This window comes from Anopheles gambiae, chromosome 2 (genome assembly GCF_943734735.2).
Source record: "Anopheles gambiae chromosome 2, idAnoGambNW_F1_1, whole genome shotgun sequence".
NCBI classification, from domain to species: domain Eukaryota; kingdom Metazoa; phylum Arthropoda; class Insecta; order Diptera; family Culicidae; genus Anopheles; species Anopheles gambiae.
Genome location: NC_064601.1, coordinates 10643705 through 10661752, shown reverse-complemented (window position 1 = coordinate 10661752; position 18048 = coordinate 10643705). Strand labels below are relative to the sequence as shown.

Genomic DNA, 18048 nt, shown 5'->3' with positions numbered 1-18048 from the left:
TGCCATCGGACAAAGGGGAAATCACAATCTGCGTGCGTGCGTGTGTTGCCGACTGTACCCCTGTTGCTGTGCGGTACCGGTTTCGCCTTCAACCACCATCCACTCACCGGTGTACATTCAATCTCGTTTGTCACAGGCCTCACCTGTTTATCTGCCCGCAGGGAACCCGGGGACGACATTGCTGCCATGAACCTGACGATAACTCTCTCTCTCGTCAAGTCAGCTAGGAATGTGGTATTCTGGGGGTTTGATAAGGCAGCCCACCTTTCAATTCATGCGTTTCCCGCATGTTGGCCATCATATTCCCTTCGTGCAGAAACGGCAGCTTCCGTGTTGCATGTGTGAGCAGAATTGTGCGTACAACCACATACCCCTGATGAACGTTCGTTAGCAGCACCGTGCCGTGGAATGTTGCGGCGCACCGGGTGTGCATTGCTAGCCGATCGGCACTCCCGGAGGGGGCACGCAGGCGCGAATTACAAACTCTAGCGCCCGTACTAGTGATGGGTAAAGTTGCAAAAAATCAGGAGTCTATTCCAATTCCGACTCCGAAAGGTAGGTTTGAAATCGCCTGGAGTCGTTCGGAGTCGGAGCCATCTGGAGTCGTTCGGAGTCGTCCAGAGTCGTCCGGAGACATCTGGAGTCGTCCCCGGATGCGGAGTCCGGACGGAGTCGCCCGGTGCAATGTTTTTGTTGGCTGTCATTTAATATCTTACTCCAACTCTTGCCGACTCCGGTCGACTCAAGCCGCTATTCTTCGAAAGTAAGGTCTGTTTAAGAGGTGCAGGCGCAAAGCGAAAGAGGGGAAAAAACAACATGAAATATCTCGGACCAACTTCGAGTTCGGCCGACTCTGGGCAACTCTGGACGACTCCGGACGACTCATATTTCCCACTAATGATGGGTAAAGTTGGCAAATATCCGAAGGATACTCCGATTCAACTCCGAAAATTTCGGAACGAACCATGGAAGGTAGGTCCGCCCAGCATTAACCGGAGGCGTTCGGAATCATCCCGATTTGAACGGAGTTGCAGTCGTCCAGAGTCGGCCGGAGTCATCCGGAGTAGTCCGGAGTCGTTCAGAATCGCCCAAAGTTGTTCGGAATTTCAGTCATCCAGAGTCGTCCGGAGTGCAGACCATCCGCACTCGACCGGAGACTTGATCACATACATATAGCATAGCACCGGACTCCGACCGACCGCAGCTTCGGATGACTCCGACCATCTCCGACTCCGACCGACACCGACCAACTCCGACTCCGGACGAATCCAACCACGGGTGACTCTGACTCCTGGCGGAACTAATGGTTCCTATTTTGCTCGAATCAGAATCGGAATAACAGTAGCCGAAGTCGGATCGGAGTCGTCGGCGCGCTCGCATCACTACACAACCATTTCTTCTCATGTCTTACTGATAGTTTGTATCCATTTTGTGTGGCTTTTGAATGGCTTTATCGAAGCACAACTGAGCCACCCGAGCAGAGAGTAATCTCTTCACCGGGCTCCCGTAGCGAAAAACATTGCTCGCCTAACAAGCGGTGTAGAAAATATGAATTAAAATAAAGAAGCGCACGACAGAAACGCCGCTCATCAGCATGCTGTTCAACGATCCTCGTAGTCTCCAGAGTGCAGCCTGCAGCAGAATTACAGTCATGGCAGTGTGCTATACCCTTTTCGAAGCCATCCCTCAGGAATGGAGAGCAAACGGTACATGCGTGTGCATCGGCTAATCCGGCCTTAACGTCCACTTAATAGCAGCCACCTGAATGTGAGTCAAGTAGGAGCGCCCATTCGAGCAGATATTAATCATGGGCGCACGCTTCCACCCCTTTGCACGCCTGTCCCTTGGAGAGGGATGCGTGAATGTTCATTTGTACGCAACTGCAGATCCGTTCTTCTCGTTTCTTTACGATACTATATATTACTTCGTATCTATTTTGTATGGCTTTTGAATGGCTTTATGGAAGCACAACTGAGCTACCGGAGCATGTAGTAGTCTTTTCAGCGGGCTGCAGTAACGGAAAATATTGAATAATTTGTTCGCGTCACAACGAGCGCAAAACTGAAGTGGAATAACACGACATTGCAAGCGTATGCTGGCTGATCGTATACAGTCATGTAGATGTAACGTGCAAATGACAATTAATGTCGCCTTAGAAAGGTGCCTTCTTCTCATTTCTTACTGATAGTTTGTATCCATTTTGTGTGGCTTTTGAATGGCTTTATCGAAGCACAACTGAGTCACCCGAGCAGAGAGTACACAGGGCTCCCGTAGCGAAAAACATTGCTCGAATAAAAAGGGGTGTAGAAAATATGAATTAAAATAAAGAAGCGCTCGACAGAAACGCCGCTCATCAGCATGCTGCTCAACGATCCTCGTAGGCTCCAGCGTGCAGCCTGCAGCAGAATTGCAGTCATGGCAGTGTACTATACCCTTTTCGAAGCCATCCCTCCGGAATGGAGAGCAAACGGCACAGCAACAGCAAAGGCAGCAAACAATTCGCATAATGACGACAATTGCAAACACGGGGTTGATCAGCACGGACCGGGCGCACCGTATCGCAGCTTTATGGAGCCCGTTTTATGAACGCGACGGTGGGCACGACCCTATTCAACGGACCCTATTACATCGGTGGCCCTCGAACAGGACAAAAAACACGATCCCATCCTGTCGCCTCCCGGGGTCAAGTCTTCTGATTATATTGCCCTTTTTCCAAAATGGGACCCATCGGGCGAGGATTTCTCGCGAACTCTCTAACGCGATACACGACTTTGGGCAATAATCGTTAGCCCCACACGTGTGTGTATGTGCCATTGCGGCTGTATCTGATGTGGCCGGCGGCAGCACTCTTGCCCACGTTCACCTCATGCTGGGGCGCACTCACTCACGCCCTATCTTCTTATTCAACTTTCTGTATTATTGATATGTTTCACCCGGGAACCATTCACGACCGCGTAACGCATGTACTGATACGCACCAAGGCACACGAATAGAGTGCAAAGGGCGGACGCTATGGTCCGTTCAAAAGCGCAGTGCGATCTTTGCCAGCTCACATCATCGAAGCGCACCTTCGCTGCCACACAGACCGCCACCCTCTTCCCCAACCGGTCCAGTGTGATGCGGGCAACCCAATTATGGGCACCCGAGCCTGCGTATCGAACCGGAAAGATAGCCCGCTCGACCGAACACCGGCGAAGGTTTGGAGTAGATACTGGTAACATCCGAAACGTCAATCGATGGAGCAAGAAAAAAAAACGTCATGCACAAAAACCGAACCAACATGAGTACCATCAAATTCTCCTGGGTACTTGAGTGCACATATTTATCTCCGCTCTGGGGTACGCGTAGCGTTCGGGTAGAAGCCAATCTCATTGCCCTCTGGAGAGTAATGTGCCGCGATACGAGCAAATACGAGGGGCGCCACGTTATGGTTGCCAATTGAACATGCGAATCATCTGTACCTGTGCACAACTACTGGCGAATAGCCCAGTGCAGACAAGCGTCAGGAAATCGTTAGTGAGTTACGTTACATTTTAATGAGCTATTTACGGGACCCAATCATTTCCCCAAAACCCAATTATGCGCTGTTGCGGGACCGTTGCGCACCACGCATTAGCCAAATGCTCAACTGCAACGAGTTGATTGCAATTTGAAGCAAATGTCACCGTTTGCAGCATAAAAAAACACAATCCTACCACAACAAACTACCACGGCGTAAGCAATTTAAGCTGTGTTTTGCTCCATCATCTACCGGCCAATCAAGCTAGCCGGCAATTGCCAGTGGTCGGTACTATCAGGAGTGGAAGATAAAACAAAAAGCCCTGTTGCCCCTTTTTTGTTGTTGTTTGCGCAAAACCCCCATTCCCCTATTTCTTAAGCCCGAGAGCAGCTCAGCTTTGTGACATGATTTCTACTGCTCTGCGCTCTACGGCTGCAGCAAGAAATGACCACTTCAGATTGCCACTAGATGACGGTGGCACAACTACAACGTACGCAGCAAAAAAAACCCTCCCAACGACACCAACTCAACCTAATCTGCTGGCGCGCTTCGGTCAGTTGATTTGGTTCAGTTAAGTTTTTCCGTCCGTTTTTTTTTTTGTTCGTTTCACACGAACACGAACTGTGCTGGGTTGTCGCAGTACGCCGGCAGGCAATTGTCAGGGAACGATTGCGACTCCGTCGATTACCCCGCAGGCCGCCGCGTGTCAAACCGGGTCAAGCGCACTGCAAATTCGTCAGCGTGCTTGGCAAAAATGCAAACATTTCAGCATTTGGCCCGTAGTGCCAGTACGTTCTGCTGCAGTTTGCTTTCTCAGCTTGACCGAAAGGGAGAGGTGTGTTTTAGTGTCATTTTTTTGCTTCTTCTGCTTACTTTTTTTTGTTGTTGAGGCTGTTTTTACTGTCCAAAAGACCCCGTTGCGCTGGCAAGGGGAATCCGTGTGACACACGGATGTGCAATGTATATAAAACAGATAAAGAAACGAATGGTTGGTTCGGTAAGGACACGGGAGCAGGACAGTTTTACCACCTGAAGGCAGACAGACGACACTCAACAGGATGTGTCCACATCCGGGTAGCCCGCATCCACAGTAGGGAGCATATAAGAGAGAGAGAAGGAAAGCGAGAGGATGAAAAGGCGAAGCTCAAGGATCACGAAGATCACGGCACCGTATGCGAGTCATTCTCAGGGCGAATTATCCCTCCGTCCTCCTCTCTCAGCTGCTTCGTTGCAACATTGTATCGTGAAGGCAGGACTGCCGGTGGAAAAGACCCCGCTGGCAGTTTTTCAAACATCTCTCCCCCCTCCCCCCACAATCAGAAAGGAAGGTCACTTGGAGCGCATACAAGAGCAAGAAAGCAGAGCTTCCAATCCCGCATCCGCCAGAAGCGAGCACGAACATAACAAGATGACCTAGTTGGATAACGTTATATATATTTTTTAATGAAATCGCTCGAATGTGTCACCCAGACCTCCTGGACTTTTTTCCACACCCGGACGGGTGTACCGTGCAAAGCTGGAGGCTGTTAAAAATCCACCACCGGCAGTAGTTCTCCGTGTGATGGGGAAGGTTAGTGGTGCCAAAACAAGATTTGTTGGAAGAATGATACTGACTTGGGTTAGACCTTGGAGAAGTTGTATTATTTTCCTTTTCAGTCGCTTTTGGCTTCAATATAAAAATAATACATGATTTACAAAAGAAAGGAGATTTTCAGGCTATTTAAAAAAAATCCTTAAATTTTATTGATCCCACTGTGCTTGGCGTTATCGGTAAAATCCTTTTCCACCTATACTGTTTCCGTGTATCGACTCGTTGGTGGGTTGGTAGGGCCCTGTCGTATCTCTGGGTTGCGTGCCGGGACCGAAGACGACCGCGATGAATGCTCGCAAGCTGCAGCTTTAGCAGCGTTCCCGTATCGCAAGACAATTTCCTCCATTCTGTGCTTGGACGAATCTTCCGCGTAACGAGCAGACGGAACCAGTGGCTGACACTATTAATAGACTGTCTCCCGGAGCGCATCCCAAACACACACACAACGATGTGGGTTTGTGTGTGCAGCTGACAGCGGAGATCAGTGTATGTGTACTGTATGTGTCCCGGTTTCGTTTATTGCTTGTTGCCGTGTCTCTCCTTTGCTCGCATCGCTCGCGCTAAGAAAAGCTCCTTCACGGACGGCACGACATGTCCTGTTGGACTTCATTCCTGCCCAGATCCATTTACGAGCTCTCAACCCATCCAGCCATGGCAAGAGCGCCCGGGGAAGCTAACAGAACGACTTTGCCGGAAGTTGACACAATGGGACAATGGTGCAAGGTGACCAGCAGAACTGGCCAGCTCGATCCGCGTTGTGCAATCAGTGTAAATGGTGACGGGGTTTCTCCATTACCTGTGCTCATCTGCGCAGGGGAAATCTTGCCTCAGGTCAGTTGTGCGATAGAATTAAGGCGTGCCGTAGCGAAAGAAAATCGCTCCTGGTACTACCCTTTTCACTATCGTCGGGTGTTGCAGCAACTATCGCAGAGAATGGAAGAGCTATTATGATAGAAAAAAAGGTCTCTCCCTAAAGACAGCAAGAAGAGCGTTGTTTAGATTTGGGTATAGTAAATCAGAACCGTGAAGAGGCAATCTATTTGTTCACCCGTACCTGCTAATGTATGTAATATGGTATAGAGCACTCTTTAAAAAGCCACCGTCTTTAAGATTCAACAAATGTAGATATTTTAAAGTTAAACGCCCAAAAGTATGCAGTTTGCTGTAATAAATTCAACTTTTAATGCTTCCGCTAGTCGTTTACTGTGCTAATTTGCTCAATATGGCCCATGTTATGCTCTCAGGAGCTGCATATTAAATCCATTGACTTCTTTCGCATTTTATAATTCTTTATTCAATTCCTGTGCTACGGTGCGTAACCATTTTATCTCTGAAAACCATCTCAACATGAAATGACGAATACACAAAGACCTAAGCGCACACCTGTAATTGGATTCGGGAGCAGACAAAAACGACAACAAACGGAGGGGTTTTAACCGCGACACAAAAGTTAATGCGCATCCAAATATTTACTTAAAGCAGAACGTCTCTGGATAGAATCGTTATCGCCGTGCATCATACAGCACATCTCATCCCCTCTGCCCCCCCGGTAGCCTGCTGACAGCTCCAACCACAGACACCCGAACCGTGGCACAAAATGGCAAAGTTCACTCGGGAAATCCATTCCATCCGAATTCCAACGGATGTGTGCGGCTCGACGGGACGGGACCACACTTCAAAAGTTTTCAAATTCCACCCCTGCCCCATCTGCTCTATCGCTAGCAATGCCCCCCCTTTTGGGTACGCCGTTGCATTCGAAAACATTTTGCTTTCCATCGTAGTAGCGGGGAGGGGAGCGGGTAGGGGTGGGGGGGCGGATAGAGGGCACACAAAGACCCACACTGAAACAGTCCGCTTTGCTCGGCGAGCATATCTACCGAGTTAACGAGTTAACAAGCACAGCGCGTGCACAGGCGTACACGCTTTGCCTACTTTTAGGCGCGCTCGTACCACGTACCGGAACGAGCGCCATCTTGTATACAGTTGATCCTGCCACACACACACACACACACACACACACACACACACACACACACACAGAGGCCACGTTCGGTGGATGGATCACAAATCATGATGCACATCTGCACCCGCACATGGGGTGAGGGGTTGTTCACTAGATAAAGCGCACGTTTGATGGCGACTTGCCGACTTTCCCGAGTCGCAATTCACCCAAAGGACATCAGCACGCACACGGACACACACACACACACACAAAGGCACATACCATCGCATGCGATACGACTGTAAACGACACCATTTCGTATGCAGCTGTCGCGCAACGCCGACAGCGTCCGCTTAAGGGCGTGGAATGTGACTCTGGCTGCGATTGCCGATGTCGGGCAGGGGACCGGGTCGGCGACAGCACGCACGAACGCACCGGCCACCGGCCCTTAATGCATGGCGAAAACAAAGCCGCACCCGCCCGTCCGCAACGGAATGCGGCAAATCAAAAGCATCGGCACGCTAGACAGCAGAAGGTTTTGGCAAACAACAACATTCCAACCGGGGGAATTGCCCAGTTGGAAAGCAATGCACGGTAATGCACTTCTGCAATGAAGTTTCGGCTCGGCGAAGGAGCGCGGTCGGTAGCTACGGATGCCCCCCCCCCCCTGGAACGGGTGGGCAACCCCTGCTTTTACAGTGCAAGGGGACGCTGCCAGCCAGTCGTTCATTCTGGTCTTATCGTCGCTGTTTAGGGGCTGGGTTTCCCGGGATTTGCGGGCAGAAAGTTTGTTGCGCTGGTGACATTTTGTAAGCAAGCAGCCCAGCAGACAAAAATGGTACCGTACTTCACGTTCATTTTGACTCACTTTGTCGCCTGGCTGGTGGCTGCCCCCGTGTGTTTCACAATCGGTACGGCCACTGCGGAAAAGCAGCCGACTCATGGCGGTTCGATCAAAGCGAATGACACTCGCAACTTGTTGTGAAACGTTCCCTTCCGCGCCATGCCGAACGTGTAACGCAGTGCACCCCGGGTTATCCTCTTCTTCCGCTGGCGAGCATTTGAAACCAGGTGAAGCGCCAAGATGACCGAGTAGGTTGCAATAAATGTCCGCCGCCCGTACAAACGGGCAAGTCATCAATCCACTCAAAAGTTGTTATAAACGAGCACTGACGGGTTTCGGGTCAGGGAGAGCCGATGGCACTGACGGGTTGAGCTTCATTGCGCAGATGCGCGGCCGGCAGAACATAAATTAATCTTCAAATTAAAAGCATCCAGCACCCGCAAGCTACTGAACATATGCTAGTAAATATCGTGCCTGAAGGCGTCCCAAACCAGGCAAAAAACAACCAGTGTTTACAGCAAACTTTTAATAAGCTCGCAATTTCATTGGAAGCGAATTCGATAGGCGAGAGCAGTGCAAACATGGCGCTGTTTGTTGCGGAAAGTTTCCATCATCCACATGAGCCGCCCTGTTGCAATTTCTGGGGCATGGAGTTTCATTTTCATTTGAAAAAAAAACCTTTCACGTGCGTAAATACAGTGGCCGGCAAAATAAAGTGGCCACTACTCACAATTTTACATTTTTTACATTTTTTCCGTGAAAATAAAAGTTATTGTACTGCTTTATTTTTTGAAACATTGTTCGTGATATGCTTAAGAATACGCAGTACCATAGCATGACAAAAATGAGAAGTTTGCTTCAAGAAAAAATATTTTTTCCAAAATTGATCAAAATCACTGTGCCAAAATAAAGTGCCCACTTTATTCATTCTACAGAAAATATTTTTCTGAACAAATATAACAACAAACTTATAATTTATATGCGTTCCTCTCGCATTCTTTACATGTTCGAGGATCGTTGGCGTATTTTTTTATAATTTTTAAAGGTTTATCTAGTTCTGCATCTAGTTTTTGCATCTGGTTCTTCTCAAGCGTTATCAAGAGCTTTAAATTTAAATTTATTTGTTTGTGACACCAGTTTTATCCACCTTTGCATATAGAATCTGCCACAAATTCTCGATGGAACAAAGATTTAGACTTCATGGAGGACATGCAAGGTGTTTTATACGATACTAGTTGAGAAATGATTTTTGTATTGATTGTGTGTGTTGAGATGTTAGCCTGTAGGAACATGTTTTTAGTTTTCAAATCCCATTTTTTTTAAGAAATATCCCAAAGTAGTGATGAAGAATGTTAAAAAAGGTATCAGTCATAGTTGTACTTTCGATTCACACCAGTTTTCCTGCTACTCCTAAAGAGAAACACTCCCTAGCTATCACATTGCAATTTTCGCAATTTACTGCCCATTAGATGTAGCGTCCTTCAAGTTCCTCGCCCGAGCTACAGCAAGACTAACAAAGCCAATTGGCTTCAATATGATCAAAAACATGCAGATATATCGTTAGATTGTTGAAAAACTGATATTTGGACAGAAAAGTCCAAATTAGAACTGATGTTCAAAAATATCTAGACGCGATCCAACAAACCAATATGTATGAAGAGTGCAATGTGATGACCAGGGAGGGGATTTCTATACGAGAAGTGGGGAGCATGGTTTGAATCGACGGCATAATGAAAGCTAATACCTATACAAGTATCCTGTGTGAATTTATCTGTTTTCTGTGAAAAATACGGAGTTAGTAAATAAATTGATGTTACAACAGGAAGACGGCTGAAGTTATACACGAAGAATTTTTTATTTTATTTTTTCAATCAAATCGAATAAACTTTTTTTAATGGCTCCCAGTTAGTCTTAATTTTAATTCAATCGAGATTTAGTGTGCAAATTTTAATGCAAATGTAGTGAAAATGACGTGATTAAGAAAAACAAAATATGTTAAAGCTCTGAAATACTCTTAGAAAGAACCAATGCCAAATATGTGCAGATAAACACATAATAAATTATGGCAAAGATCCTCAAACATGTAAAGAATGCGAGAGGAACGCATATAAATTATAAGTTTGCTGTTATATTTGTTCAGAAAAATATTTTCTGTAGAATGAATAAAGTGGACACTTTATTTTGGCACAGTGATTTTGATCAATTTTGGAAAAAATATTTTTTCTTGAAGCAAACTTCTCATTTTTGTCATGCTATGGTACTGCGCATTCTTAAGCATATCACGAACAACGTTTCAAAAAATAAAGCAGTACAATAACTTCATTTTTCACGGAAAAAATGTAAAAAGTGTAAAATTGTAAGTAGTGGCCACTTTATTCAGCCGGCCACTGTAGCTTCCAAACCCGCTAGCAAAATTACCCATTATGCTTTTTTAGTAAACATACACACACCCAAACACACTTTGCATCACTCATGTCGCTCGGCATAGCGGTCGTTTGCTTTCACTGTGTTGTGCTTTACTTTCTGCAAACCGGCCGGATAGAAGATACACGTGTTGATGTTTGCATGCGGCCATGTAATAGCAAAGCGCCTAAAAATAATCTAATTTCCCGCTCTCTCTTTCATCTCTTCCCGTCTTCCTCCCCGCCTCTGGTGGCCGCATCGCCGCAAGCAGTCAGCTAGTGAAGTGCATTACGCGGAGCTGGCCCTGGCAATACCGCACGACGACACCGGCGGCAAAACGCACCTCAACAACCATCTGAATAAGCTGCCGCCGCCGCCGGCCTACAACTACTTCGACGAGCCGACGATCTACGCCCAGATCGACCACGGCGGCAGCTTCGGGAAGGGGGTGCCGCCACCGCCCACCCAATCCCATCCCGGGTCCACGATAGCCGGGGTGGGGTCGACCGGCAGCTCCTCCTTCCCGCTAATATCACCGGTGTCGCAGCAGCAGCAGCACCACCACCATCACCATCCGCTCACGCTGCAGCTGCAGCAGGACGCAACGCAGCCGGCGCCCCCGCACAACCAGCATCACGCGCCCCACACGCCCCACACGCCGACGACTGCCTCGCTGCTGCAGCTATCGCAGCCGCTCGGGCAGCATCCCGGTGCCGTCCTGGCGCACTCGCCACTGCAGCTGTCCCACGCGCTGCCCCAGTCACCCTCCGCCAGCCTGCCGAGCGCGAACGGTGGTGGTGGCGGCAGCAAGCAATACCTGAGGGAGATCGTCACCGTGCGGACGCCGCTCGCCTTTTCCCAGCAGGAAAGCTGCGTCTAAAGCTGCGTCACACGGGGAAAGGGGAAAAAGGGAGCTAGGGAATGAATGGTAATGAAGGGAGAACGTGTGTGTGGTGGAAAAAATGAGAAGAAAAACAAGAGTGAAGTATAGAAAGAAGGGGCGAGAATGGAATGGCTCGAAAGGGCGCTCCACCGACGCTCAACTGCTCAAATTACACGGTAAACAAGATGTCCGGTGTGGCAAACTTTTCCACTGTGTTCGTTTCTCAAATACTTATCGTTGGGTGTTGTTTCAGAAATCTCCCTCCTCCCCCCCTGCCCAGATCGGCACGGCGAAATGAGCCTTAAAAGCCCGATGATGAATTGCGGCTTTGCATACCTTTAGGCGTAGTGTTACTGATGCCGATGGAACGAGTAGAGACGGTATGCAATCCGCACGACGTATGGTTGCTGCAAACAGATTTCAATTTTACCCACTGAAAACTTTGACTGCCAGACCATGTTTGTTTATGTTTCCCTAGCAGCCAACCACTTTATGTTTACTTTTAACTAATATTATTTTACTTATTTTGCATTTATATTCTCGATCTTTTACCATTTATGGAAACTTCTATAAAAAGGAAGAAACAATAATTTGCAAAACCGGTATGCATTATGCAGTCATTTAGCATTTTGTTGATCTTGCTGCATAATTTCACACTAATACGCCTTATCTGTTACAAGATATTTTGATTTAAAGTCACTTATCCCTGGCTAGCATTGTATTCTAACCATGGTCTCCCAGGAAACATAACTGAACGTCATGGCTTTCAAGGTGTTAAAGCATTTGTTTTCGATTTCCCCGCGTACACCGTCTCATAGTTAGGAGCTCCCAATATCCCACACAGAGTCCGCCACCATTTCCTGTATCACAGCTCCAAAGTTGCTTTAATTTAATTAACCAATCTCCACGATACTGATCGATTGTTATCAAACCAAAACCGGGGTAGAACGTCTTCCTCCCCCGAATCGCACACCGCCCGGTCCCGGATGTGTGTGTGTGTGTGAGTGTGTACTCCTGCTCGATTATTTCCGGCATGGTCAGCGAGCATTCCGCAGTACGGATGCGGTCGCTTCATAATTAATTGACAGCGATTCATCAAATCAAGCGCAGCGAAACCGCAAAACCAAACACTCCAATGCACCGATTGGTATTTGATGCCGCCAGTGAACCACAAACGTCTTGAGTTTTTTTTTCTCTCTCGTTTAACAGGAACAGTAACCAGGCTACGGGAGAGACGATGACTTACGTTCCGACACTCCCACCTTACCTCAATTGTTGGGTGCGGGGGGATGCGCGCGTTGTGCGGGACGCCCTTATTTGTATTGGAAAAGCGCAATCGACATGCAATCAGTTGTGCCATTTGTAGTTCGCTTTCGGCCGGCGCGATAATTCCCGGCCAATAATAGTACTGATTGTCTTGTCTCGATTGTAACCAGCCGCGGGAAAGGGGAGAGGTACCATGGTGGTCAGAGACCATTTCCAGCGTTTAGCTACAATGGTGTGTGTGTGTGTGTGTGTGTGTGTGTGTGTGTGTGTGTGTGTGTGTGTGTGTGTGTGTGTGTGTGTGTGTGTGTGTGTTTTCGTGCCGTGTGTGGGTTCGCATGATGGCAGCAAACCTAAGATTATCATGTTTCTGCTTAATGGAAAATTTATGTAGATTTTCCCCCTAGTCGGGCGACCGGCGACACCACCTGCTCCACGCGCCACGGTGTCACTCGGTACCGGTTGGAACGAATGGGGCTTTGCCAGAGTGGTGAAGTCCCGGGGCTGATACTGGTTTGGTGCTCGCGTGATTCTAGTTTCTGCCACCTCGTGCCCTTTATCCGTTGGTTGTATTTCGACCGATAGGGGAGGACTGAAGGTAGGCGAATGGAAAGTTTCACTTTCTGGTTGCATGATTAACGGGTGCAGCGCGCATTTGGTTCGTCGCAATGAAACCGCTTCAGACCAATTGATTGCGGTGGCAAGTTATCGCAACGCATAAGATTTACGTACCGGCCGTCCATTGGAAAATTCCGTTGAAAGGCTCGAGATTTTAGTTTACGAACCTACAGACATCTTTAGGATGCAGAAAGCAAAAGGTATCAATTATTGCCCAAGGCGACTATTTTGCATCACATCTTGCTCCAGCCAGCAAGTGACAGCACAATGCTTCGATCTCGGCAGCACAGTTCTTCAGGGTTGTTAGCACAAAGTGTAACATGACTTACCTGCTTCGGAAACGATTCCCCAACTGCAGATCTAAACTGTTTTGCTCACAAAACGAACCACACGAGCCAAACTGCCCACTCACTAACGCCCCGTACCGCAAAGTCATCCCAGTCACTGGCAGAGCAGTCGAACTAGCTCCACGATTGCTATCGATGGTCGTGTGGTCGTAATTTATCATTTCCCTTTCTTACGCCGACAGCTCAAACCACGTCCGGGAGGCCATATCAATGCCATGAGGCAAGCTTTGTAATCTGATAGCCACTGTTCTCTTTCTTTTGAATAGAGCTACCGATAGAGCCCGATATAGCCCGATACAGCTTTCGAGGGCTGAAGGTTAAAGCAACACTTCACAACATGCAAAAGAACATCGGTGAACAGTTTCAAAAGCTACAGCGTCTATTCAGAGAAGGCAAAGCTTTGCCTTTTCTACGGGTTTTTTTTAATTTCCAAAAACATACGACCAATTTGCAAGCAACCGGTGAAACCGGTGGGTCCTTCACTAACTTCGAATTAATTGAAAGCAACGCAGCAGCGCTCCGAAACTCGTACCGACACTACACCACTGAGCCGGCCTTTTTTTCGGGGCAAACTCGCATCCCGAAAAACACACAAATGCACTCTCGTTAGCCGCTTTTGAGTGTGTTTTTTTGTTTTTTGTTTTGTTTTTATTTGGGTTTCAAACCCTTTTATCCCCACGCCCAGACTCAACAACGCCCATAATATCATCTTCATCATCGCCTACCATCATCGCGAGTGGGCTCAATTCGCGGAATAATAAAGGCCCTTCGCCCTTGCTCACACTGTGCTATGGATACAGAGGAAGAAAAAAACTCCTTTAATGATGCTTGAACGATGCAATAAAATGGGCAGCATAACTCGGTTACCCGGCACACGGGAAAATACGGTCAGGAAATTAAAAAAAAAAAAGACATCTACACACTCTGGTACGTTACCGCAAAGTTTCGTGAAAAGTACACTATTTGTTGCTATTTTCTCGCTGCATGCAGAAGGCAAAGGTTTTCGTAATCCGCTGCAATAACAGCACGAAAAACTTCTCGCAGCATCAACCAACTATTCAGCATCGTCTAACACTCACACACAAGCGATACGCACCGAATTCCCCCTCCGGTGGGACACTCATATTTTGCTTCACTTTATCGACTTCCGCAGAGCTTTCGGACGAGTATTAAAATTAATAATTAATTTAAATAGCGCGTCCGAAACCGGCACCGGCTACTGGCAGCGGGCACCGGCACCTCTCCGACCCTGGTGCGTTTGCGTCCACTGTTTTCCCATTGTGTCGGAAGTGCTCTCTTCATCAACCTAAAATGTTATGCGCTTTTGCTTTTAGCGAGCCCGTGCCACACGTGCCCAATATGCGTGATGTTTAATGTTGGTGTCGGTGCTGTTTTGTTTTGTTTATTGTTTTTTTTTTTTGCTTTGCTTTTAATTCCCTCCCTTTTGTCCCGGGTCTCGTTCTCTGCTTGGTAGGGAACATGTTTTTCGCCTTCTTTTTGCTGCTTCGTGACCGGAGCACCCCTTTTTTCGGGGGCCATGCAATTCGTGTTTATTTATGCGACACATCGCATTATTCATTTAGTGCACACACCTTTCGTTTGTTCTTTTTTTGTTTTTGTTTTGGGTTTTTTTGGAACTGTTTGCAAGCGAAACACAAAGCGAGATGTTTTCCTTTCTGTACTTCCAATAAAATCAAATTAAATAAACACACCCACACAAATAAAAGGATGTGCTGCGCTGGTACTTACCCCGTGGGGGTTATTTCCCATTTTCTTTCTCATTTATTACGCTGCATCGATCTGGTGGCAGAGAGCGCAACGCAACATGAAATCTAAAGCTATACAATAAAGCTGGGGAAAGGCAAAGTGATGCATCACACAGACAAACAAAACAACGGGAAGTGAATGAAGCAAAACCGCATGGAAAGTATTTCGAAATCAAACGAAGTGTAATGGGAAACGAACAACAAGTATTAGTCGTGGAGAAAATTAGCGCAAATATCGGGGGAGGGGTAGGGAAAAGAAACGAAGCATTAGCGTAAGCGTACGTTAAGTATCACCTCGCTCCAAAAACCTACTGAGTGAGCAAAGAACTGACCTTTAATTTCTTTAAATAATCTAACAAACAAACAAACAAACCACACCAACACAAAGGTGCACAAACTCTCCTCCGGGCAGTGGGTGGAAACCCGATATGATCCGCAAAAGTGTAAACAGTGGAAGTAACAAAATCAATTTATGGAATAAAAAAGGGAAAACCAAAACGAGCGAAAGCAAAAAAAAAGAACGAGATAAAAACATTTTCACACAAATCTAATACTTCAAAAAAAAACAAAAGAGACAAAATCAACCTTCGTCAACACGTTGTTAGGATTAGGGTAATTGTGTACATACGAGCAAACGTAACAATAATTATTCTTACCAGAACCGTGCACTAGAAAATGGGATATGGGAGTTACTTTGCTTTTCCGTTTGTTTTTTGGTTACGTTTTCGGTTTTTCTACGTGTAGCATAAGAAATGGAAAACAAAAGAAACGAGGGAAATATCAATCGATCGTACACATCAATGTCATCCATTTGCTAGGCATCACTTTAAGCAAACAAACAAAAAACAACAGAGCACATACACACGATCGGATGGCAGCGCAGCTAAGACGGGCGGGCCATCTGTTTTAGGTTAACAAAACACTCCAACTCACACTAGGGTAGCATTTAATCCAATTATCTATACTGTAAATACGGTGGCGAACGATCGAACGATCGGGTTGGCGCGTTTGCACTCCTTAAGATCCTTAAGGGCTCCTTAAGGGCTGCGCCCGCTGCGGTCGGGTTCCTGGTTTGCAATCATTCTTACACCACACACTGTCCGGCAAACGGTAAACGTAAACACACGATCTCAACACAACACTATCTCGATCTCGAAACCTGCGTCGGCACGATACTGTACATAGTTATACATACTAGCGTGTAAGTGCAACCACTCAACAAAGGAAACACTCAACACTCAAACTGTGCAGGAAGGGAATGTAAAAGTCCTACAAACAGATGAAGCACAGCTCGGTTGCTGCAATCTTCGCCAGCCGTATTACTTGTTTTACTATTTGAAATTCTATAAAACTAACGCACCAGAACTCCACAGGGCAGGGGCACATTACCTGAGCTGTCACCTGCTGCAGCGGACGGGTGCGGTGCATCTAGGGGAAAAAACCAATCGGCGATAATGATAAGTGGTGAAGGATTCCAGTTTCTTTGAAACTTTTTAATAAGGAAGTAAAACAAAACAAAAACAACACTAGTTTAATTTGTACAGAAGAGACGAACGGTCGGGAAGGAGCGTGCGAAAGGAAATGGGGAATTATTATAGCAGCGGGTGAAGCGACGCTCACACAGCACGCAACGCCTACAGAAACGATACAGCAAATTCGTTTTTGGTTTTTTGAAAAATGGAAAGTCGTACAGCCGTACAGGTGAATTGTTGACGCTATGGATATTGAGGGAGAAGAAAATAACAGCAACAACAGAGAAAAACGGTCGGTTTAAATAAAAACATTTTTTCTAAATTGTGAACCCATTGCTTCGCTTTGGATGGTAGAATATAATGGAATTGAAAGAAATGTTGGTTTCACAAAAATACAGCAGAACTACGACATTCGACTGCATATGGGACTGAACACAAAGGTCTTACTGCAAGGTGTAAACATCTGTCTGATACTGGTTCGAAGCAGGCAATGGATCGGTTCCAAACCCGCAAACAGGTTCACGAGCCGTTATAGGTTTATGAGCGATTCCAGGACTGTCATGGGTTCAGTATTAATTCCTGGACCGGTTTGGGTACGTAATCGGTTTTAGCAACGGTACGGGTTCAATCTCAGTTCCAGGACTGGTATATATTGATTCGTGATCAGTTCTAGAGGTGTGCCGCAAGAACCATGAACCAGTAGTATTCATTCAGTTCACTCTAAAGAACGAACGACCTACTTTCATCTAATCAACGTTCATCGGATCTTTATCAATCGTAATGTACAGAGTTATTGATACAAAGAATGTCTTAACTGTAGAAATAAAGAACGTCCTAGTATGCCAGGTCATTCTTCTCCTCCAATACAAATATGAACGTGAACCGTATGATCAGACCGTTAACAAAAAGAACGCCCTACCCGTCAAAATAAAGGTCGCCCTGGTCTGCCAAATAAGGTTCTAGAGGTAATAAACCATTTCCCATTTCCCACATTTTCATCAACTGAAATGAACGAATGATTCGCGATTCATGTACAGTTCGTTTAAATGAAAGAACTAGTATGTTCACGGTTCATGAAAATGAACCGAATTGCCCAAACCTAATCAGTTCCAATGGCCAGACTTGACGACATACCTGCCTTGGGTTCAAGCCCCGCATGGACTGAGGCTCCATACGTAGGACTGACTATCCTGCTATGGGTAAATCAATAAGTCACTGAAAGCCAAGCCCACTAGTAATGGTACAAGCAGGCCTTGACCGACCACGGTTGTTGTGTCATAGTAGAAGAAGAAGAAGAAGAAGAAGAAGAAGAAGAAGAAGAAGAAGAAGAAGAAGAAGAAGAAGAAGAAGAAGAAGAAGAAGAAGAAGAAGAAGAAGAAGAAGAAGAAGAAGAAGAAGAAGAAGAAGAAGAAGAAGAAGA

At 46.6% G+C, this 18048-nt stretch overlaps 1 protein-coding gene across 6 annotated transcripts in view; it reads left to right on the top strand.

The window, feature by feature from the left end:
* The window catches only part of LOC1281286 (hemicentin-1), a 186383-nt gene extending 169426 nt beyond the window's left edge, over nt 1-16957 (top strand). For 5 of the 6 annotated variants that reach the window (XM_061643057.1, XM_061643056.1, XM_061643058.1 and 2 more), the window contains one exon: nt 10551-16957. In XM_061643057.1, the coding sequence (XP_061499041.1) occupies nt 10551-11159 (609 nt within the window). In that variant the 3' untranslated portion in view covers nt 11160-16957. The remainder of the gene's footprint in view (nt 1-10550) is intronic. The other variant, XM_061643061.1, reaches the window with a different exon arrangement.
* Nucleotides 16958-18048: the final 1091 nt, after the last annotated feature.